General features: G+C 36.6%; 2 protein-coding genes across 5 annotated transcripts in view; one reads left to right on the top strand and one right to left on the bottom strand.

Moving 5' to 3' along the window:
* Positions 1-1,701: 1,701 nt before the first annotated feature.
* On the bottom strand, positions 1,702-17,339 carry aifm2 (AIF family member 2). 2 transcript variants are annotated; one of them, XM_084092760.1, is made up of 9 exons: positions 17,207-17,339; positions 16,130-16,316; positions 15,927-16,042; positions 15,722-15,841; positions 7,933-8,025; positions 5,099-5,207; positions 3,826-3,978; positions 2,240-2,440; positions 1,702-2,066 (listed from the first exon to the last, which is right to left on the bottom strand). In XM_084092760.1, the coding sequence occupies exons 2-9, from the start codon at positions 16,302-16,304 to the stop codon at positions 1,912-1,914; spliced, it is 1,122 nt and encodes a 373-aa protein (XP_083948886.1). In that variant the 5' UTR covers positions 16,305-16,316; positions 17,207-17,339; the 3' UTR covers positions 1,702-1,911. The 2 variants fall into 2 exon arrangements, with proteins under 2 accessions (XP_083948886.1, XP_083948887.1); XM_084092761.1 differs by having other exon boundaries at positions 16,130-16,313; positions 17,207-17,297.
* Positions 17,340-19,173: 1,834 nt separating this feature from the next.
* ninl (ninein-like) overlaps positions 19,174-23,355 on the top strand; it is a 28,490-nt gene continuing 24,308 nt past the window's right edge. The window contains exons 1-3 of one of the 3 annotated variants that reach the window (XM_084092525.1): positions 19,174-19,622; positions 21,843-22,054; positions 22,131-22,227. In XM_084092525.1, coding sequence (XP_083948651.1) covers positions 21,872-22,054; positions 22,131-22,227 — 280 coding nt within the window. In that variant the 5' untranslated portion in view covers positions 19,174-19,622; positions 21,843-21,871. The remainder of the gene's footprint in view (positions 19,623-21,842; positions 22,055-22,130; positions 22,228-23,355) is intronic. The other 2 variants (XM_084092527.1, XM_084092526.1) reach the window with 2 other exon arrangements.

Raw genomic sequence — 23,355 nt, 5'->3', positions numbered from 1 at the left:
ATATCATTCATTGCTTTTTGACTGACCAGAGACAAGGCATTATGCTTTTCCCTAATGCTATTTTGCAATGTTTGTTGAGCCTTATAACTGCAGTAATCCCAGTCCCACCACACCAAGCATTCAAACTGGCTCTCTTGCATCTCATTATACATTTTTAATCTTAGTTTTCTAATGTGAGTCACATCAGTGCAAAGTTGTATAACAAAAACAAAAAAATCATCAGGGAGATTGTGGCGTCAGATCATTTGTGTGGATACTTATTAGAAATGAAACATGCTGCTGCCTCTATTTAATAATTAAGCCTTTCATTTAATGATTCATTTATACAGTGTAGCTTAGTGCAGATACATTGAAGGCTCTATCAATTGAATGATATCATAACTCTCATAAAAAGCCTCATCAAAGCAAATAACCACCAATACTTCTTGAAAAGTATTAGTACAGATGTGCTATATGGTTTTAGTCTAAAAGATGAAAACATCAACGTTTTCAAGTTAATAAAAGCCTTTAAAAAATCTGTTTATAGTATAAAGTGATCGTGTCTCTTCAGAAGACTTGGATTATGCTGCTTGATTCTTATGGATTGTTTTCACAATGTCTTTAAGTTTTGGGTGAATGGACAAAACTCTCTTAGGTTTCCTTCCAAATATCTTCATCTGTGTTTCAAAGACATATGCAAGTCTTCTGGGTTTGGAATGTAAATGATGACAGAATTTTCATTTTTGGGTGAACTAACCTTTAAAAAAAACATGCTAAACCAATATAAAACATAATTACTAGTTGTTGGTGCCTGGACTGCAGGTGCATCAATCTCAAAAACTGCAATATTGACAACAGATGACAAACATGAACTGCATTAACAATGAACAACGATGAACGATGGATAGTGGCTGAATGCCACAAAACTACAGCCTCTAAACAACCTCTGAATTGAATCAGTGCCTGTGTGACCCAGACTCAACACAAACTGTGGGTCGCGACTTCACAAAGTTGGAATTTATGGCAGTATTGCCATTTAAAGACCACTTGTATCCAAGGCCAACGTGCAAAGATGTGTAACCTGACATAAAAAACACAATACCTTGGGTTCAGGATAATAATTCAAGAGTTTCATGAACACCAAATGCCAACAGCCTTCCCAGTCACCATGCAAACACATGATGACGTGCTGAGGTCATGTGACAACTATGCAGCGAGTCGTTGAATCAAACAGACAGCAATTCATTTAGGTGCAGTTAGAGGAGTAGAAATCACACACTGCACTTTCACAACCCTCAGCTGACAAGTTTAACAAGTTCTTTAAAATGATTTTGGCTAATTTGATTTACTTCACTGTGTGAATCACTCGAACCACATTAGCAAAGGCATTAACGGTGCATAAATAATGTAAAGAAAACTGGGCTGTGCAGTTTTGCCCTGTTTTTGAAATGCATAAGCTTGAAATGAAAGAATAAAAAAAAAAAATATATATATATATATATATATATATATATTTTTTTTTATTCTTTCATTTCAAGCTTATGCATTTCAAAAACAGGGCAAATGCATTTCAAAAATAGGGCAAAACTGCATATATTCAGTGACTCAGCATCTTGTTCTGTTGACCAGGATCCAATGATTTGATTCATATTGTTTCATTGCCCTCTAGTGGAGCAGTTCATCAAACACATGCTAAATGCAGGAAGATATGAGAGCAAACTGTATTGTGAATGTAAATGAATTTATTTCTTTAACAAATGTATAAATATATAAAACAATGCTTTTGATTGTTCTCAAAAGTATTACAAACAATATAAGATGTTATACAAGTATAAGTATACATTATGTTGGTTATTTTTACAATGTAAAGCATCCTTCTAACCATGTGAGACATAGTTCATACATATTTTAGTGTAAACTGTTAACCTGGTGTTAATTAGGGGCTTTTTGCCCCATTTCTCTCCAGCTCTTCCACAGCAGCAAGCCTTGGCTCTTACCCTTGGTGACCAGAAAGCGAGGTAGTTTATAGCCATTAAACTGGCCTACTCCAGCATCCTTACCCATAGCAACCAGCATAGTCACATTTCCTGATTGGGAACAGGATATTGGACATAAATTGATAAATAATAATAATAATAAACAGCTCATTGAGAAAGCAGTCTGAATTGTATGCATTGTAAAAGAACTGTGAGAAATGAACTTTTTAAAAGTGAGCTCACAAAAGACAGCTGAAGAGAAATCATTGGCTTATGGTTGTTACCTGTGTGGTATGCGGTTAAAGGTTTTCCTGACAGACTGTTGATGATATTGGTGGCAGCTACTCCAGCATGAAGTCCAGCATGATACGCCAACTTGGGTTCATTGACATTGGTACAGTCACCCACACCATACACGTTGCTAAAGCCTTCTACTTGCAAGTGCTTGTTCACCTTCAGAGCACCATTCTCTGTTAAAGATGCACCTGAAATAAGAACACAAATAAAACATAGAGAGATGATGAAAAATCAGCCAATTAAATGAGGTTATATGACGGCATGTTACTAAAAGTCAACAAAGAATTGAGTGATATAACATTTTGCATATCATACATTAAACATTTTCTACGATTAACTGCACAAGTACGCAATCCTAGCTAGGGTTTGAAAAGCACTCGTCTTTAATAAAATAAATCCCCAAAAAAATATCTGATCGACTGATAATTGGTTTTACCGTTATTTAATTTTTTTCCCCCATAATCGGGTATTGGTTTTGTTTCATCGGATTCATTGCAAATGGCACCATCTTGTGGGAGGTTTGAGAATTGCGTGCAAAACTGCCATTAAAGGGATAGTTCACCCAAAAATGTTAATTACCCCATGATTTACTCACCCTCAAGCCATCCTAGGTGTACATGACATTTTTCTTTCAGACAAATACAATCGGAGTTATATTAAAAAAATGTCCTGGCTAATCCAAGCTTTATAATGGCAGTAAATGGGAGGCCAAAATTTTAAGCCCAAAAACATCCATCCATCATAAACGAACTCCGGGGGGTTAATAAAGGCCTTCTGAAGCGAAGCCATGCGTTTGTGTAAGAAAAATATCCATATTTAATACTTTATCAACTACAATAACTAGCTTCTGGCAGACGTCCTACACAAGTTTACTAAACAGCCATTAATGCATAATTGAGATATGTTATATGCTTTATTTCTAGTTTAAATTTGGCACTAAAAAAATAGAGACAAACTCACAGAGTCACGTAATTCATCAAGACATGTTTCAATAAAGACGTACTTTTATATGAATTAAATAAATTAGCCATGTTGAAAATAAAACTGCTGAATTTAATTCTCTCTCTATATGACGGCATGTTAAACAAAGTCAAAGGCAAAGTCAAAAAAGAATTGAGTGAAATTTTGCATACCATATATATAACATTTTCTAAGCTTAGGAACTGCAAAAGTACGCAATCTTAACCAGGGTTATGCATCAGCCAAAAAAGATTTGAGGGTGCAGAATTCATATTCACATATAGTATAAGTATAGTTTTTAATAATACATTATCTTTCTATATGAATTACCCATCATGCACACAAAAACATTAGAATACATTATGTTTAAAATCATGTTTAAATGCCACCTGTAGAAATGTGCAGTTCATTTGCATATATTTTATTATATTTAATAAAAGAAAAATGTATGGACCATAGAGGAAGAAATCTTTATTTTCTAGAATTTCTTAAAAAAAACTTTGTCTTAAGAAATTTGTCTGAGAAATAAAAACATTCAGGGGATGAATCTCCACATTATCTCAACAATCACAAGCAACTATTAGCTCAATTATTACATGCAAAAAGCACTTACTCAGACTGGACCTGTATGCTTCAGAGTTGATCTTATTTCCTGTGCAGCAGATGACAAGATCGGCGGTGACCTGCTCGTTCTTATTGGTCTTGACCACCATGCCTCTCCGACACACATTCAATTCCAGCTCATCAAGGTTTGACACTTTTTGCCCTGCAGCAGGTGCACAGGGAAATAGAGAAGAAAACAGTCTACAACCTGTGTAGTCACACTGCAAAAGAGTGATGTTCTTCCTCAGTATTTTTGTATTTTTTCCCGTGCAAATGTCTAACGATTCTTAAATCAAGATGTATTTACTGGAGATACACAATAACAAAATAAAAGTAAAAAAAATAAGTATTGTTTTCTGTGAAATTGATCAAAATGAAGTGTTTCTGATTAAAACAAGATCAAATATCTGCCAACGGTCTCAGAAAAATCTACTTAATTCAAAGGGAAGTTCATAACTCATTGATGGATATTTGTTTTTGTTTTAAGAATAAACTCACTTCATTTTGTTACATTTTTCAAGACATTTAACATTTGCATCTCAAGTAAATGTATCTTGATTTAAAGATGTTTAGATATTTTTTTTTGGAAAACAGGACAAAAATTATGTGTGATAACAGTTCCCTCCGCCCCATGTCCAGCCTTATTATATGACTACTTGTGAAATAAATTAATAGGCGAACATGAAATATTGATTTGAGTTGAAATTATTTTATAATCATACCTATTATCTTAAAGCTTTTCCTAAGAAAAAAAAACATAACTATATTATTCCAGTAATATATTAATACTGAAGTAGAATAATACTATTCACAATCGAGTGCATTTGCCAAATAATAACAATCATGCTGAAAGCATGATGTTTTTTGTTGCTTATGTTTTGAAATACAGCAAGCGTCAAGCGTCAAGCGCGAGTCAGTTGTTTTCCATCGAGTTAACGGAATATAGCTCTGACAATGCATGTAAGTAAATGTTAAGAAAAAACATTTGGTCACACTTTAGTTTAGGGTCCAATTCTCACTATTAACTATTAACTACGACTTTTGCCTCAATAAACTCCTAATTACTGCTTATTAATAGTAAGTAAGAAGTTGTTAAGTTTAGGTAATGGGTGGATTAAGGGATGTAGAATATGGTCATGCAGAATAAGGCATTAATATGTGCTTTATAAGTTTTAATAAACAGCCAATACCCTAGTAATATGCATGCATATAAGCAACTAGTTAATAGTTAGAATTGGACCCTAAACTAGATGCTAAGCAACAATGTCATGTGAAATAATTACCTAACAACAGCTCCACCCCTTTTTCCAGCAGCACCTGCTTGGCCTGTTCTTTCACACTAGGCAATAGTTCAGGATCAGCCACCTCCTCACGCGAGTGAATCAGAATCACCTAGATGAAATATGTGTCATAGAAGACGGTTATCATTATATAACACAAAACAAGTGCCCCAATTATGCTTTTTCGAACATAACCTTTCATGCAGTGTGTAATATAGCTGTTTGTGAATGTAAAAGGCCTGCAGAGTTTTAAAGATCATAGTGCACGACAAATAAAGTTGTCTCCTAAAAGAATCAATTGCTGAAATGAGTCGTCAGCAATTCCAGTCTCACTTCCTGTTACATATCTACGTAACAATGTACCAAATATTTGCATTATGCCAGCCTATGATCTTCATTGGCTGCCCGCAAACAACGTCTGCTTTGCCCCGCCCTCACACACTGTAGTTGTAGCTGAGGGTACGTTTACACGACAACGATATGCTTAAAATGGAGAAGTTTTTCCTTTGAATTTTCCGCGTACAGAGGACACCATTGTCAAAGCGATCCCCATTCACACGGATCCACGAAAACGACTAAAAACCCCTGTATTCTGTGGCCAGTAGGGGTGGGCGGTATGACCAAAATTCTGTTTCACGGTATGACTAATTTTATTTCACGGTAACGATATATTTCACGATATAGTTATTTATATCTGTAGTTATTCTCGAAAAATCTACAAAAAGGGCTTTGTATAATAAATAAACCCAAATACTTTAGAAATGAAAAGTACTTCACTTTGTTTGAATTTTCTTATTCTTTTATTTGGTAAATTATTTCTAAATACAATACAACTCATAGGTGCAATTCAACTTTAAATAAAGTGTTGCTGAATAATTTTTCAATCTCATGTTGCTTTACTTCATCAATCAGTTAATATCTGAATATTTTATATTGAACTATTCTATTCATAATTATTTTGTTACTTCCTTTTAATTTGATAGGATATTAGTAAATACTTGTTATGTTTAAATGTTTTCCCGGTACATTTTTGCCATGTCTGCTTTTAAAGGGCTTGTTTTGTTCTTTTTGTGATATCTGGCAACCCGTCACCTAAAGCTTTAACCAAAGATGTTTAGAAGCGTCAAGTTCATAAGTGACTAGGAGAACAGCAGTATGAAAACTGAACAGCAGCTACTGTTAGTGTTGACTAAGTAGTGTAAATTATACCTTGTAACTGCGCCATTATTTTACATAGCTCGGTGAACACCGACACACCGCGCTCCAGTGCGTGTGCACGCGCGCGTCTTTTGCATCAGTAAAATGCGATCGGTTAGCTAATTTGAGTGACAAGTTGTAATCACGCATTGAATCGAAGCAAGATTTTATCAGCTGTTTCAGTGGCCAATTGTTTGTAGTTAACAAATAACTCGCGCTGCATATTTAGTAATTTTGCCTGAATTGCCTCAGATACAGGATTATACATTCGCAGGTTGTTCATTAGCTACCACGGCAACCGCTTGCGTGTCATACTGAATGCGAGTTTCGTGTTTAAAAAGTAACTATACATAAGAGACAGAAAGATGCAGATAACTATACATTATTTAAGGTTATTTCTATTCGTTACGATATTAATATATGAACTTTTCTTGTCAAGTAAGCTTCATGCTTTCCCCGTTGGGATCATGGTTGGGATCCTGCACTCCTCTAAACTGTAGCCTACGGGTGCTGCTCTGCTCTAGTTGACTGCTGCGCCTTTCCCCCCGAAAATATCACGTTAACAACAGCCCTTTAGAAAACGTAATTCCTTTGTGGATCCTCTTGATCTGCTTTCTCCATGTTTCTTTGACAAATCTCAGTGTCTCAGTCTCACGCATAGACTGTAAGTAAAAAGGTCTCACGCACGCTGCATGTGAGTTAACCACGCCCAATTATTTACATGTCGCGGTATCACGGAATGAAAAAATCTCCGATACGGCCCTCTGTAACCGGTAGGCGTGGCTTGGGAGTGGGCTCATAGGGCAGCGAAGCAAGTGCATTCTGGGAGTTGTTGTCTTTCATCCACATGAGCCAAAAAAAAAATGTTCTGGCTTTTCTCAGTCTAGAAGCCACCAATTTCTAATATAATTTCACGTCTCTACTACATAAATGACCCAATTTAAATACACATTCATCTTTCCAGCGGTGAAATATCCCGTTTTTAAAAGTTAGCATTTTCAGGCACCCAAAACGCCGTTGTCATGTAAACGAACAGCCAAAACGCATAAAAAGTTTTACGTTTTTAGTTGAAAACGGTGTTGTGTAAACAGCCCCTGAGGCTGGAAGAGTTTGGTCTGTGTTGTCGATAAGTCAAGAAGATGCTATTTTCAGGGCTGCGAGAGCAAATCTACTTTGCATGCACTTCAAAAGGATGAGGGCTCGCACTGGAATCAATACGGAAGGAAATCGACGCCATCGTTACTGTTCGTGTCACTGTGTATCAAGCGCTGAGGAAGTTCCAGAGCTGAAATTCAGATATGGTAATGGGTGTTTTGTTTCCGTCACCCACTGTAAGTTATAGACCAATCACATTAGACTGGGTCATCTGACCAATCAGAGCAGAGTAGGCTCTCGGAAAGAAGGGATTTAGAGACTGAATCTTTGAACAAACAGTTTTTAAACTCTTTGAGAAATGAGGCTATGTGCAATCTACATTATAAGAAAATTAAAGTGTTTTTTGACCTTGGATGCACGCAAACCTATTGTAGGAGACCTCCAAAAAATGCAGGAACCTTTAAAATAGCATAATAGGGGAACTTTAAGCTCATGCCTCAGAATAAGATTGCAAAGTCTGTTTGGGTGAGAAGTCAAAGCTCTACCTTCTTGTCAGGAAATTCTGTCCTGATCTCAGCAGCCATTTCAACACCGGTGGTTCCGCCACCAACAACAACAACTGTGTTTGTTGACTGGATCTATAACATTGGGAAAAAAATCAAATCAAATCAAGTATATTTGTATAGCACTTTTCACAATACAGATTGTATCAAAGCAGCTTCACAGTATTAAAATAAAATAATACAACAAAGTTTGTTTCTAGTGGAATTTATTGATTGATAGAATAAAATTAAATATCCCCAAAATATCCCCAACTGAGCAAGCCAAAGGCAACAGTGGCAAGGAACCGAAAAAAACTCCATCAAGTGACCTAATGGTGTCCTAAAACTCCATCAGGTGACCTAATGGAGAAAAAAAAAAAACCTTGGGAGAACCCAGGCTCAGTCGGGGGCCAGTTCTCCTCTGGCATTTATGAACTAGAGGCCGGATTGTAGTTTGAAACTGTGAGATTAACAATATTATATGAATGCCTGGCTGAAAAGATGCGTCTTTAATCTAGTTTTAAACTGGGAGAGCGAGTCCGAGCAACGAACAGTATCAGGAAGGCTATTCCAGAGTTTTGGAGCCAAATGTGAAAATGCTCTCCCTCCTTTGGTTGATCTGGATATCCTAGGTATGACCAAAAGCCTTGAATTTATTGATCTTAAAGAGCGCGATGGATTATATGGTGATAGAAGATCCGTTAAATAGACTGGAGCTAAGCCGTTTAGGGCTTTATAAGTCAGTAGCAATACCTTATAATTAATACGGAACTTTATAGGTAGCCAATGTAGTGATGATAAAATCTGTGTTATATGATCATATTTTCTTGATCTAGTAAGAACTCTAGCAGCTGCATTTTGGACTAACTGTAGCTTGTTTAATGAGGATGCAGGACAACCGGCTAATAAAGCATTACAGTAATCTAGTCTCGAGGTCATGAATGCATGAACTAACTTTTCTGCATCAGAAACTGATAGCATATTACGTAGCTTAGCAATGTTTCTAAGGTGGAAAAAGGCTGTTTTTGTAACATACGAAATATGATTTTCAAAAGACAGGTTACAATCGAGTATAACACCCAGGTCTTTTACTGTAGAGGATAAAGTAACAGGACATCCTACGATGTCAAAGTTGTATTGTGAGAGGTTCTGTGGGCGGTTTTTTGAACCGATAAGTATTACCTCTGTCTTGTCTGGATTAAACAAAAGAAAATTACGCGTCATCCAATCTTTTATATCTTTAACACACTCTGTCAATTTGGATAATTTAGCGTTTTCATCCGGCCGTGATGAAATATATATTTGAGTGTCATCAGCATAACAATGGAAACTAATTCCATGTTTCCTTATAATATTTCCAAGTGGCATCATATATATTGAGAATAACAGAGGGCCCAACACAGATCCCTGCGGCACTCCATAGTTTACTGGAGTTATGATCGATTTTTCTCCATTTAAATAGACAAAATGGTAGCGGTCAGATAAGTATGATCTAAACCAGCTTAATGCTTGTCCTTGAACACCAGTATAATTTTGTAGTCGATCTAAGAGTATTGTGTGATCTATAGTATCGAACGCAGCACTTAGATCAAGTAAAACTAGTATTGAGATACAGCCTTGGTCAGAAGCTAAGAGTAAATCATTTGTGATTTTAACGAGCACAGTTTCAGTGCTATGATGCGGCCTGAATCCTGACTGAAACTTTTCATAGATATCATTTTCTTGCAAGAAAGAGCCCAGTTGAGTGGACACAACTTTTTCTAGTATTTTAGACATAAAAGGTAGATTTGAAATGGGTCTATAATTTGCTAGATTATTATGATCTAATTGTGGTTTCTTAATGAGAGGTTTTATAACTGCCAGTTTAAATGTTCTTGGAACATGACCTAAAGATAAAGATGAGTTAATAATATTGAGGAGAGGCTCTTCCACTACAGGTAACACTTCCTTCAGTAGTTTAGTTGGTATAGGATCTAATAAACATGTTGTTGTTTTAGATGAAGTGATAAGTTTATTTAACTCTTTTTGTTCTATAGTTGTAAAGCACTGTAATTGTTCTTTCGGGGGGATAATTGAGGCTGAATTATAAGGTGCGATTGAGGATTGAACGTTTACAATTGTGGTTCTGATGTTTTCTATTTTCTCAGTGAAGTTCATGAAATCATTACTACTAAACTGTAACGGGATATTTTGTTCGGGTGACGTCTGTTTATTTGTTAGTCTAGCCACGGTGTTAAATAAAAACCTAGGATTGTTTTGGTTGTTTTCTATTAGTTTGCGGAGGTGCTCAGCCCTGGCCGCTTTTAGGGCCTTTTTATAACGTGACATACTGTCTTTCCACGCGATTCTAAAGACCTCTAAATTAGTTTGTTTCCATTTACGCTCTAAATTACGGGTTTCTCTCTTTAGAACATGCGTAGTATTATTGTACCATGGTGCTTTAATTTTCTCTCTGACCTTTTTTAATCTAATGGGTGCAACAACATCCAATGTTCTAGAGAGAATGGTGCTCATAGTGCTAGTTAGTTCTTCTAGTTCATCTGTTTGTTTGGGTTCAGGCAGCAGCTGAGACAGATTAGATAAGCAATTTGAGAAATTATCTATGGTGGATGGAAGGATTGTTCTGCCTGGTCGAAAACGCGGCACAGCATGACATATTACAGCAGTACGTAATATGCAAGTTACCAAGTAATGGTCAGTGACATCATCACTTTGTGGAATGATATCTATATCGGTTGGATCGGTTCCATATGATATAATTAAATCGAGTGTGTGATTAAGACGATGAGTTGGTCCGGTGACGTTTTGCTTGACCCCAAAGGAATTTAGTAAATCTATAAACGCAGCCCCTAATGCATCATTTGAATTATCTACGTGTATGTTAAAATCTCCAACAATTAATGCTTTATCTACATTGACCAATAGATCTGAGAGAAAATCTGCAAACTCTTTTAGGAAATCAGCGTAAGGCCCAGGCGGTCTATATACGGTAGCCAAGGCTAGAGATAATATGGATTTTTTTCTAACATCTAAGAGCGTAACATTTAGTACAAGTATTTCAAACGAAATAAACTTATAACCCGTTTTCTGAGTAACATTGAGAATATCTCTATAGACCGCTGCAACACCGCCGCCACGACCAATCAGACGGGGTTCGTGCTTATAGGAGTATCCAGATGGAGTAGACTCATTTAGACCGAAATAATCATTAGGTTTAAGCCAAGTTTCAGTAAGGCAAAGTACATCGAAGCTATTATCTGTGACTATTTCATTTACAATAACTGCCTTAGGTGTGAGTGATCTAATGTTTAGAAGACCTAGCTTTAGAAATTGTTTTTGATTACTAATAGCAACATTTTCTGGTTTAATAACAATTAGATTTTTTCTAGATCCTGCAGTAGATTTATTATTTGATCTCACTAAACGAGGAATAGACACAGTTTCTATGCAATGTTCTACACTATTTATATCAGTTAATTTGGTGCAGCAGAGACTATGATTTGGACTTTTGGTTACTAGTCAAAAGGTATTTAACATTTTGGAGATGTTATCTGACAGAAGATCCGATCCGAATCTGCTTGGGTGTAAGCCATCAGCACGGTAAAGCCTAGGACGCTCCCAAAACAGATTCCAATTATTTACAAAGAGCAGTTTCTGCTCATTGCACCATGATATTAACCATTCATTTAGCGCGAATAATCTACTAAACTTTTCATGACCTAGTCGGTACGTGGGAAGCGGTCCTGACACAATGATCGTTATATCAGGCGATGTGCTGCGTACCGTATCGATCAGATTCCTGAAGTCTTTCTTCAGAACCTCTGTCTGGCGCAGCCTGATGTCGGCCCCTCCCGCGTGCAGGACCACAGTTCCGACGCGCTCATTCAGAATCTCGGGAACGTGAGCAGCGATTTCAGAAACACGAGCACCAGGAAAGCAGTGACTATGCACCTTACTTTTATTTAACGTAGCGTGTACGTGTCGAACGATGGAATCACCGATGATCACAGCATCGCGTTCTGTTTCGCGAAGAGGGGAGAAGCGGTTTTGTGTGGATATCTCGAAAACCGGGAGGGTCGGAGAGAGTTTTCTTGGTCTAGACCTGACTCGCGTCTTCCGCTGCGGAAATATCCAGGCTTCGTGGTGGCATGTTGGAGCCGGCGTAAACGAGACCATAGCTGATCGCGGCCTCGACGCTCGTGACCGATGCTTATGGAAGTAAAATAATGTCAAATGTTTTTGAAATAAAAAGCCTGTTGAATTGCACTACTTGAAAAAAATAGGCATTGCATTAACCATGCTTGCATTTTAATGCATTGTATTTTTAGGGCTTGCATTTTTATGGGCTGAAATTCAGCATGGTTGAATATTTAAGCTTTGAATATTTCAATTAAAAACATTTCAAACACCTTTTCATTATTAAAAATTCAATAATCCATATTCACCTTTCATATTTCACTTCCAAAATATTCAAACTGTTTAAAAATACAACCAATAATATTCAACAGGCAATTTTCGGTCCATTTTATTTCGCTTTGCAAATTCGCTTCCACAAATTCAGTGGTTCAAATTCGACAGTAAATTCAACATTGACGTCCAGGAACTGCAGGAAAAGCAATAGATTACCGAGCATACTCTCCATCTGCTGTTAGTCGACCTCACCATCAGATGGTGCAAAAGCGCGTGTTGTTGACGAAGACCAGCAAAATAAGAGCAAGTCATTCATTCATAAAACTCATTTACAGCAATGTAAGTGTATTTGTGATTATTATGACGGCTGTTTTATGTTAAATTCAGTGCCTTCACGGTTACTTTTCCTGTGTAGCCTACATGCATCTTTCTCTACCGTGAACGAGATTATAATGTTATTCCCCGATGCGGATATACAGATCCAATGTTACATTTTTGAGGTTGACATATATTTCTCTTGGTTGTTTAGTTGCCTTAACTTTATATGTGGCGATGTGCTGCATGCAGGCTATTAGGGTTTCCCTCAATACTTCAGGATTCCCCTGCTGGACATATACAACGCTTAACGTAGATTAATGGACTACAGTGATGTAAAAGACCAAACTCGCAGGCAAGCAAATGGACTCAGAATAACGCGCAAAGCTGAGCGTTTCCCAGTGATAGACTGGCATAAAGATGGCTTGATGTTGGACATTCGCACATTTAGGGACCGTCTCTAAAGTGTATACGACTTTGGTATACACGTTTCTAACTCCGATAGCATTTTAATAGAACGACTTACAGTCATAAAACCAACTGTAAAGTGTTCATGTAGTGTCAGGCATAATGCGCACCCTTTGGATTTTTGATATTTATTCAAATAAATTTAAGTTTGCTATTGAAGTTAGAAACATGTATGCCAATGTTGTATGCAACTTTAGAGACGGTCCCTAAATGTGCGAATGTCCAATGTCAAGCCAATTTTACATTTAGTCATTTAGCAGACGCTTTTATCCAAAGTGATTTACAGTTAAATTAACAATAGGACAACAATATGCAAGTGCTATGACAGTTTAAGCTAATGCAATACACGTAGGCATACTATATATAGTATATCAGTATATGTATATCACCAGTAGGCTTATGTATATCGCCAGTATATCACGAAACGCTCAGCATGAAACTTTGCGCGTCAAGTTCATATTCTGAGTCCATGCTTGCCTGTAGCCTATATAGTAGCCTACAGCCTACTTCCCCAATAAGGTGCAAGATTGATCATTCATATCACTGTATTAGTCCATAAGCTACGTTAAGCGTTTTGTCCCGACGGAAGGGGAATCCTTGAGTATGAGGTATTGAGGGAAACCGATTATAATCCTGTCCATGGTAGAGAAAGCTGATGACATGTAGAATACACAGGGAAAGTAACAATGAAGTTATTGAATGAAACATAAACACACAGCTTTTGTGTGTTTATCATCTTTTCCGCACATACTGACACAGATAATCATTTCCATTTTATGAATGAATGTCTTCGTCAACAACAAGCGCTTTTGCACCATCTGATGGTGAGGTTGACTAACAGCAGATGGAGAGTATGCTCGGTAATCTATTGCTTTTCCTGCAGTTCCTGGACGTCAATGTTGAATTTACTGTTGAATTTGAACCACTGAATTTGTGGAAGCGAATTTTGCAAAGCGAAATAAAATGGCCCGAAAATTGCCTGTTGAATATTATTGGTTGTATTTTTAAACAGTTTGAATATTTTGAAAGTGAAATATGAAAGGTGAATATGGATTATTGAATTTTTAATAATGAAAAGGTGTTTGAAATGTTTTTAATTGAAATATTCACAGCTTAAATATTCAACCATGTTGAATTTCAGCCCATAAAAATGCAAGCCCTAAAAATACAATGCATTAAAATGCAAGCATGGTTAATGCAATGCCTATTTTTTTTTCAAGTAGTGCAATTCAACAGGCTTTTTATTTCAAAAACATTTGACATTATTTTACTTCCATAGATGCTGAGTAACGCACGGAGTAGACGAGGTCGGAGTCAGCGGGTTAGTAGTCTCAGCCTCAGACGTCACGCCCACGGAACGTTGGCTAAACGTCTGATGCATATGGCACACTTTTCTGGAAACACTTCAGGAGTTTCGAAGTCGCGACCTGATTGGTTGAATTCTACAGGATGTCCGCGAGACGTGTGTGTCGCGTTCTTTAACGGTCCGTCTGGAAACAAATGCCGTGACGCCAAAACCCCTCGTGGAAGAAGAAAGCCGTTGTGTTTACAACTGAGACAAATGAGCGCTTACCAGGATCAACTAAACGCTGGATTTTCAAAAGTATGTTAAGTTTGCGGCTCCATTGTTGCAGTAAACTTGCACAACGTTCTTGAATGAATAATTTATTAAATGCATGCCGGTCTGTTATTGTAGGGACATCGACATTATATTGGCACGCCCCTAAACATGATGCGGAACAAAACGAACTGTCATTGGTTGCGTTATATGTCAGTCAAACGTCCTCTTGGCCAAGAAAAGCTGCGATAGAGTCCAGACCTTCTGCCGTCAGTCTGAAGGTCTGGCTACGCGAGACTAGCGGGTTAGTAACGTTAATCACTGATTTGTGTGCATCGGCGCGTGATGTTTCAAGAGCCAAACGCCGGTCTATCAGCTCGGCTTTTCTCACTAAAAGGTCGTGGATCTGTTTCTCAACAGCTTCCAGCTCAGACTGTACCGCGTGTAGCTCAAATGTGTCCTCACCTGCACCAAAAGGTAGACTACTTACATCTGATATATTCGCCATTTTAACAGATGGACAGTAAGTTAAGTTAGCAACGACGCTACCAGTGATGCTATCAATATTAATACTAATTTATGGCTTAAGTCTTGGATAAAATCCGTCTTTTTAGTGGTACGGGTGTGGAGTAGACGCACGATAGGCGAAAAAAATGTTTGTTTATAAATGACGAAAAAAATGTTTGTTTATAAATGAGTGCGGAGAAGACGCGTTCAGCCGTGATCCACGGACGTAACCTATAAGAGTATCCAGCGTTGGATCACTAGGCTTGAGACGCGTCTGCTCAACAGTCCGCGTTATAACTATGAGGTGAGGAAAAATAGAAAATGTTCGTTGTAAGTGAGTTTAAAGAGAAATCAAGAATTATAAATCAATCGATGGAGCTCCAAAGACAACAACGCGTTCAGACGCGACGCATGCGCATTCGAAACAGGAAGTTCGAAAAAAATGCAAATAAATAAAAGCTTTTTCACAATTCAGTCTGTATTGCCATTTAAGATTATGTCACATATATAAACATGCCAAATAAGAAAACTCACCAATTTGACAAAGTCCTCATACTTCTGAATGGCTGCATGGTAGGTGTCCACAGAATTGTGTTTGCCTGGGAAATCTCCGCTTGTTCCAGTGCACAGAATGAGGTGTGAATACCGTACTTCCTGTAGATTTATATTGGCACATACTGTATAAAGACATTTTCTAATACTTTGTTTTCGTCTGCTGTAACATTGCAATATCACTTACCTTCCCATTGTCAAGCACAACTGTCTGCGTTTCGGTGTCTATACGTATAACACGGCCTTGGAGGAAATTCACTCCAAATGTCTCTTTGTATGGTATGAAAGTCTGCTTCGCAAAACCTACAATAACATACAAAAAAATAAACTGCATTATTTTATTAATCTTGCTGTTTGTTTTCTTGCATTCAGACTCAGATTTTTGCTTACCAGGTTGAACCGAGGCACGCAGCGCTGCAACGTTGTGATGAAACGCATCCAGGATGTCAATAAGCATGAAGGGCACCCCATGATGTTTAAGGTGTTGAGCAGCTGCAATGCCACCAAAACCACCACCGACAATCACCACATGAACATTCTCGTCAATGGACACCTGCCCACCCATAATGCTTTACTACTGAGGAGAGAGAGAAAAAAAAAAAAACTATGATAATGTTTCAAATTAAAATCGAAATTTTGTTTGATTCTTCTGAAGTAATGATATATATTTATATATACACACACTTTCATTCAAAAGTTTTTTTTAAGTCTTCAGTGTCACATGATTATTCAGAAATCATTCTAATATTGTGATCTGCTCCTCAGGAAATATTTCTTATTATTAATGTTGAAAACAGTTGTGCAGCTTGTAACATTATACATTTTGTTACAGTCACTTTTGACCAATTTCATGCATCATTGCTTAATAAATATCAATAGTGCTAATTTCTTAGAAAAAATCTCACAGACCTCAAACTTTTGAACAGCAGTGTACACACACACACACACATATTGTCATATACTGTATATACATATGATAGTTGAATTTCTGTTTGTTTTGTTGAATATATTTTTGGTATTTGTTGTATTTATATTTATTTATATATATTATATAATATATATTTATATTATTTGTGAACATATTTATATGACACAATAAGGCTTAGTTGATTTTCTGAAAAGGTTTCAAAGACATATTTTCAGTGTTATTTGTTCAATTATATCCCCTTGACCCATCAGTAGTTTAAATCGTCAAATGCTCAAACGACTTCAATTCAGATCCTTTCCATTTTATAGAGATTTACTTATTTTAAAACTTAACCAAAATGTATTGTAATGGTTTCACATGCTATCATTAAGAACTGATGAGAAAGGTTTAACACAAAGTGGTCTGCAACATCGATATCGATATGTTCATATAAATAAGTTTTGCCTGCGACTTAGCACTATATCATAACAAAGAAGCTCAAACACAAACCTTTGCATGCAACGTAAATACCTTTTGGAAACAGAACTTGCAATTCTTACCAGTATTATTTGATATGTGGAGGCTTGTGAAGGCTCTGTATTCTCTTCTTCCTCACAGAAAAGTCTTCAACTCTTTCTGGTTGTACAGCTGTATTATATCCAATGGTAGCGCTTGTAGCAATACGGTGGGCGGGGGTTTTCTGATTACGTTGTATCAGAGCCAATGGTTATCGTGTGATGGGCGTGTCTGTATTTGCGTATTTATAGCACGTATTGTATCTGTACAGCTACTTTACTGATGAAGGCTGAAGTTCTTTTGCACCCGTAACATTCTGACAACCTTTAAAACAGATAGCAGATAATGTTTTAACAGAAGTGCTCTCAGAATGCAGCTGTCATTGTCACTGACTCACAGATGATTCGTCATACTTAATGTAACAGTGAAAGGTCACCAGTCTAGCTGAGTCACGATGACAACAAGCACGGATTTTCTTTGATTGCCTAAACTTTTTACTTCGATTTTGAAAAACTTGATTGAAGGCTGTGGGCCGAAAGTATACTTTGCATTACATCCAACTATATTAAAACGTACATGTTTAAAGGAACAATTTCATTTAGCCCATATTCTCCACATTTGAAAGCAAAAATAAAACAAACCAAAGGTCATCACGAGCCATCTTTGGCCCACTGCGATTGATTTGAACAACGTGGGTCATTCTTGTCCAAGACGTACATAATTAATAATACTGATAGGCCTAATATTATGCATGAAAATAAATCCTAATGTGTTTTAGAGAATTTAGTGTGGTATTTAACTTTTCGATATACAAGAAGTACCATTAAATGATTAAAAATATATCTTTTCAAGAGATCTTGGAGCACTTACACCAGCAGGTGGTGTTAAATATAAACTATTGTCATCAATAGTCTGTCATCAGTCATTTACTATGTTGTCCCAAACTTGTTTTGTAAAATACAAAAGCAGATATTATACAGATGACAACCTCTCAGTCACCATTCATTTTAGCACATTTTTGACCATATAATGAAAGTAAAGGGTGACTGAGGCTGTCGTATTAGGCCTAATATCTCTCTTTGTGTTTCACTGAACAAAAAGTTATACACGTTTGGAACAGTGTAGCAGCCTATAATAAAAAGTTTTTAATAAAAATAATGTATTTAAAAAAGTTGATCCTCTGGATCCTAAAAATGAAAATTTTGTCATAATTTACTCACCCTTTCAAGTTGTCCCAAATCTGCATGTTTCTTTCTTCTGTTGAACACAAAAGAAGATATTTTGAAGAATGTCGGTAACCAGACAGTTGACGTTAGCCATTAACCTCTATAGTAGAAAAAATACTGTGAAAATTAATTGTCTACCGTCAATTGTTTGATTACCAACATTCTTCTAAATATCTTCTTTTGTTTTCAACAGAAGAAAGAAACTCACATAGGTTTGGAACAACATTCCATGTTTCTGCCGACGGGTGGCGCTCTAATAAAGCCGTGTATGCGTGCCGTGGATCCTCAAAGTCCTAGAATTAAATGACCTGTGGAGATAAGAGATCATGTAAACAAGTGTTTCTTTTTCTTATGTAAACGTGCATTTGACAAATTAATCTACCCACTTAAAGCAACTATTAAAAACAAAAGTAGGCTATTAAAGAATAAAGTGCTGAACTTTATTTTCTTTTACAGTAGGCACAATATAATGAAATGGCCAGAATGCAATGCCAACACAGCAATGCAACACCAGAGTTAAGGCCCGTTCACACCAAGGACGAAAACTATAACGATTAAAAAAAAAAAAAAAAAAAAAAATAATATATATATATATATATATATATATCTCGTTTTAAAATCATTGTAAATATAAAAAAAATAGTCATATAATGATGAATAGTCATAATAATCACTTTCAGAACGATTTTATCCAGCTGATGAACGATTAAAAAAAAAAAAATCATTAACAGCCAATCAGAATCCACCCTGCTTTAAAGAGCTCGAGCACTTAAAGCTACTAACCTGCAGCGCGCGCTTATAATAAACAGACCGTTATCGTTCGTTGGTGTGGACGCAAATATAGTTATCGTTCTTGAAGTGAACGGGCCTTTAGTCTCTGGGGATTCATTTGGGGGTTGTGTATGCATGACCTCTCGTCTCGTCCCAGTGGAGTCCACCGCCTGACCAGCAGGGGCTGCAGAAAGGAGCATCTCTGAAGGCTCATGAACATTGGTACCTCCCCGCACTAGTGCTGCTGCTCTCCGGCGGATGAGCGCGGTTGTCTGTCCGACGGCAGCGTGCTTCTACCCGGGACACTTTTCTTGGATGCGTTACTTATGTCTATTTCAAAGAGAAAAGCCTCTTTCCATCTTTGGTTGTTCACTTTATGACCACATGTTTTAAGTCGAAACTGCAACTGATGCTGGACATAAAGTGATTTTTACGGGAACGGAGTCGGTGTGAGGTTACAACGGTAAGATGGTTTGAATTTCACCATTATAACGCATTTTTTCATTAAGTTATCGCCTGCACATCTATAACGAGTCACGAAGACTTTGAAAATGAATGTTTACAATGGAAAGTAGGCTACTGCAATCGAGAATACTTTATTTTATTTTACATTAGTCTTGTCCTCGTTCCCATGGTGAATGTATACCAAACCCGCGTGCTGCATTGTGGGATACCTGCAGGCTTCAGGATTAGTTCTCAAATGTAGTAAAACAAATTTCTGTAAAAATAAATAAATAAATAAACTAATTTAATAAAAGTTTGTGTGTGAAAAAGTTACGTGGAATTAGGATCTAAAGACCCTATTTTGATTTTACTTTCGGGGGTGTTTATGATTCTGAAGGGGTTTCCATTCAGTCAGTGCTATAGTGGTTTCAATGTGTTAAAGTAACTTTTTAAAGCATGAGATATTTTAAGTCTTAACGTTACTTTGCTCTGGCCTCCACCGTTATCTGAAGTCACTTGAGACTACTGATATCTTACTGGCTAAAACACTAAAGTGTTTGTCACTGTGAAGTGCTTTGGATTGGTATTAATACACTCTATTGCCAGTTACTTTACTTACAACCACATTATTTGCTAAATAACAGACACCTTAAAACAACAAGACCAACAGGATAACAGAAGAAACAATAAAATGGTGTAACTTTATAAAGCCTATGTGTTTATGTGGTAAATTCGGCTTCAGAAATGTACTACAAAATGTAAACTTTATAAATGTCACTGTATGTATAGCATAGTTTTATATATATTTTAAAATGTAATTTATTCCTGTGATGGCAAAGCTGAATTTTATGCAGCCATTACTCCACTTTAAAAAAAAGAAGAAATTGTCAAATCTTACTGTACCCAAGCTTTTGGAAGATAGTGTAGAATATATTTATTTGTGCCTAAATTAGCATATGCATCATCAACTCTAGATTGTCTAGATAAGATTGTCAGATCAATGAATTTAATCAATTCAATCAATTACTTTCTATGTAGGATAGCGAGTGGTGCTCATACATCCGGCTGCAGTAATGAGGAATTGACCACTAGCCTTGTTTATCACTTTTAAAGGGATAAAACATGAAAATTCTCTCATCATTTATTCACCCTCGTATTATTCCAAACCCTTAAGACTTCCGTTCATCTTCAAAACACAAATTTAGATATTTTTTATCAAATCTAATAGCTTTCTGTCCCTCCATTGACAGACTGCCAACTACCACTTTAACGCTTCAAAAAGTTCATAAAGAGATTGTAAAACTAATCCATATGAAAAACTTGATCGCTTTATATGACGAACAGATTTAATTTAGTCTTTTATTTACATATAAACACTGATCAGCAAACATACATAGAAGTTCAAACAAACCTGCTTGATGCACGAAAACAAACCTCATTGGCTCTTGCAGAAGCTCAAACGTGCTGCGTTACACGAGAATGAACCTCATTGGTTCTTGCAGAAGCTCAAACGTGCTGCGTTACACGAGAATGAACCTCATTGGTTCTTGCAGAAGCTCAAACGTGCTGCGTAACACGAGAATGAACCTCATTGGTTCTTGCAGAAGCTCAAACAAGCTGCGTTACACGAGAATGAATCTCATTGGTTCTTGCAGAAGCTCAAACGTGCTGCGTAACACGAGAATGAACCTCATTGGTTCTTGCAGAAGCTCAAACAAGCTGCGTTACACGAGAATGAATCTCATTGGTTCTTGCAGAAGCTCAAACGTGCTGCGTAACACGAGAATGAACCTCATTGGTTCTTGCAGAAGCTCAAACGTGCTGCGTAACACGAGAATGAACCTCATTGGTTCTCGCATGTTAAGTGAACATGCTTGAACTTCTGTTTACTACAACTGATATGCGAGTTGATGTATGTTTATATGTGAATAAAAGCCTGAATAAAATGCAATCTTTTCATCATATAAAGCGATCGAGTTTCTTCAGAAAATTTTAACTAAACCGCTCAATTCATATGGATTAGTTTTACAATCTCTTAATGAACTTTTTAAAGCGTCAAAGTGGTAGATGCGTAGCTGTAAATGGAGGGACAGAAATTGCTCAGATTTGATTAAAAAATCTTCATTTGTGTTCTGAAGACGAACGAAAGTCTTACAGGTTTGGAACGACATGGTAAACTATGTAAATGATTACAGATCTTGACATTTTTAATTTCTTTAATTCTACATTTATACCCCAGACTTTGCTGGCTGTGCAGTATGTGGTGGGATGGATGAGGAAGAGCAGAACCGCTATGTGGCCCAGTTGAAGGCTGAGTTCGACAGCTGTGACACCACCGGGACAGGTTACCTCGACAAAGAGGAGCTTACTGCCTTATGCCACAAGCTGAGCTTAGATGCCCATCTCCCCTTGCTGCTGGACACTCTGCTAGGAACACAAAATTATGCCAGGGTAACAAGTTCCCCACAATCATCCCAGTGTCTCTAATGTTAACGCTGCATTATGTTAAGATAATCTCTTTTTACAGGTACATTTTGAGGAGTTCAAAGAGGGCTTTGTGGCTGTGCTGTCAAGGTCTTTGGACTTCAGTACTTCAGAGGAGGAGAGCAGCTATCTTGAGCCAGGTACTCTAGTGGAAAGTGACCTTTACATGGTTATCAAAGCTTTTAGGCCTGTTTATCTTCATGATTTTTTGTATGTCTGGACCTTGTGGACTCAAGGTTTATTAATGGTACATGATGTGTAGTTGATATAATATCTGTACCCAGAGGAACTGAAGGATCGTGTTTTTTGTCTAAATGCTCATTTGTATTTGTTAATGAATAGCCGTGTATATTTATGGTTAGTTACACCACCGTTCAAAAGTTTGGAGTTTTTTATTTTTTCTTATGCTTACCAAGGCTGCATTTATTTGACCAAAATTACAGTAAAAAACAATAATATTGTGAATTAATATTACAATTTAAAGTAACTTCTCTATTTTTAAATGTATTTTAAAATTTAATTTATTCCTGTGATGCAAAGCTGAATTTTCAGCATCATTACTCCAGTCTTCAGTGTCACATGATCCTTCAGAAATCATTCTAACATGCTGATTTGCTGCTCAAGAAAAATGTTAAAAACAATTGTGCTGATTAATATTTTTGTGGACACCGTGATACATTTTTTTTAGGATTCTTTGATGAATAGAATTTAAAAACAGCAGCATTTATTTGAAATAGAAATCTTTTCTAACAACTAACAATATATAAGTCTTTACTGTAACTTGTGATCTATTTAATGCATCCTTGCTGAATAAATGGTAGTTTATATTTAGGGAATTGGGGTTTTATGTGAAACATTTTTTTAAAAGGCATGCAAATCCCAGCTTTTTGTTGTTCTTTGATCAATTTATGGCATATTGGCCTTAGAAAGTATTTTGACACTTAAACCACATTTCATACGTCCACTAAAAATGACCTTAGGACCACTGGTTAAAAGCAAACATTTTTAAGAAACAAAATCATTGAAAAATTGTTAAAATAAAATTGTGGTTAGATGTGAGAAAATATCTAGCATTATTTGTTTGGAAATGCCACTTAGTTTGAAATTGAAAAACATTCATACATTTTTAAGTGTGGCTTTCTTATACTTATATTAATTTTTGGGGGCACTGAAAAATGAAACACAAATATAAGAGGACAGGAAGAGAAAGAAATCATTATTTTAACTTAAGGTAATGTTTTTGTGTCGTTTTTATCTTTCTTAATCAA

This window comes from Abramis brama (assembly GCF_963993115.1).
Source record: "Abramis brama genome assembly, chromosome: 19".
Lineage (NCBI taxonomy): Eukaryota > Metazoa > Chordata > Actinopteri > Cypriniformes > Leuciscidae > Abramis > Abramis brama.
This window is presented reverse-complemented; position numbering and strand designations above follow the sequence as displayed.

What these genes read in the sequence shown, in the direction of transcription:
- aifm2 (XM_084092760.1), bottom strand. Translation starts at nt 16,304, where the DNA reads ATGGGTGGGCAGGTGTCCATTGACGAGAATGTTCATGTGGTGATTGTC. An exon ending in AGGGGTGGAGCTGTTGTTAG is followed by an intron (nt 3,979 to 5,098) that starts GTAATTATTTCA and finishes CACCTGCTGCAG; the next exon opens with GGCAAAAAGTGTCAAACCTT. An exon ending in TTTAACCGCATACCACACAG is followed by an intron (nt 2,067 to 2,239) that starts GTAACAACCATA and finishes GTTCCCAATCAG; the next exon opens with GAAATGTGACTATGCTGGTT.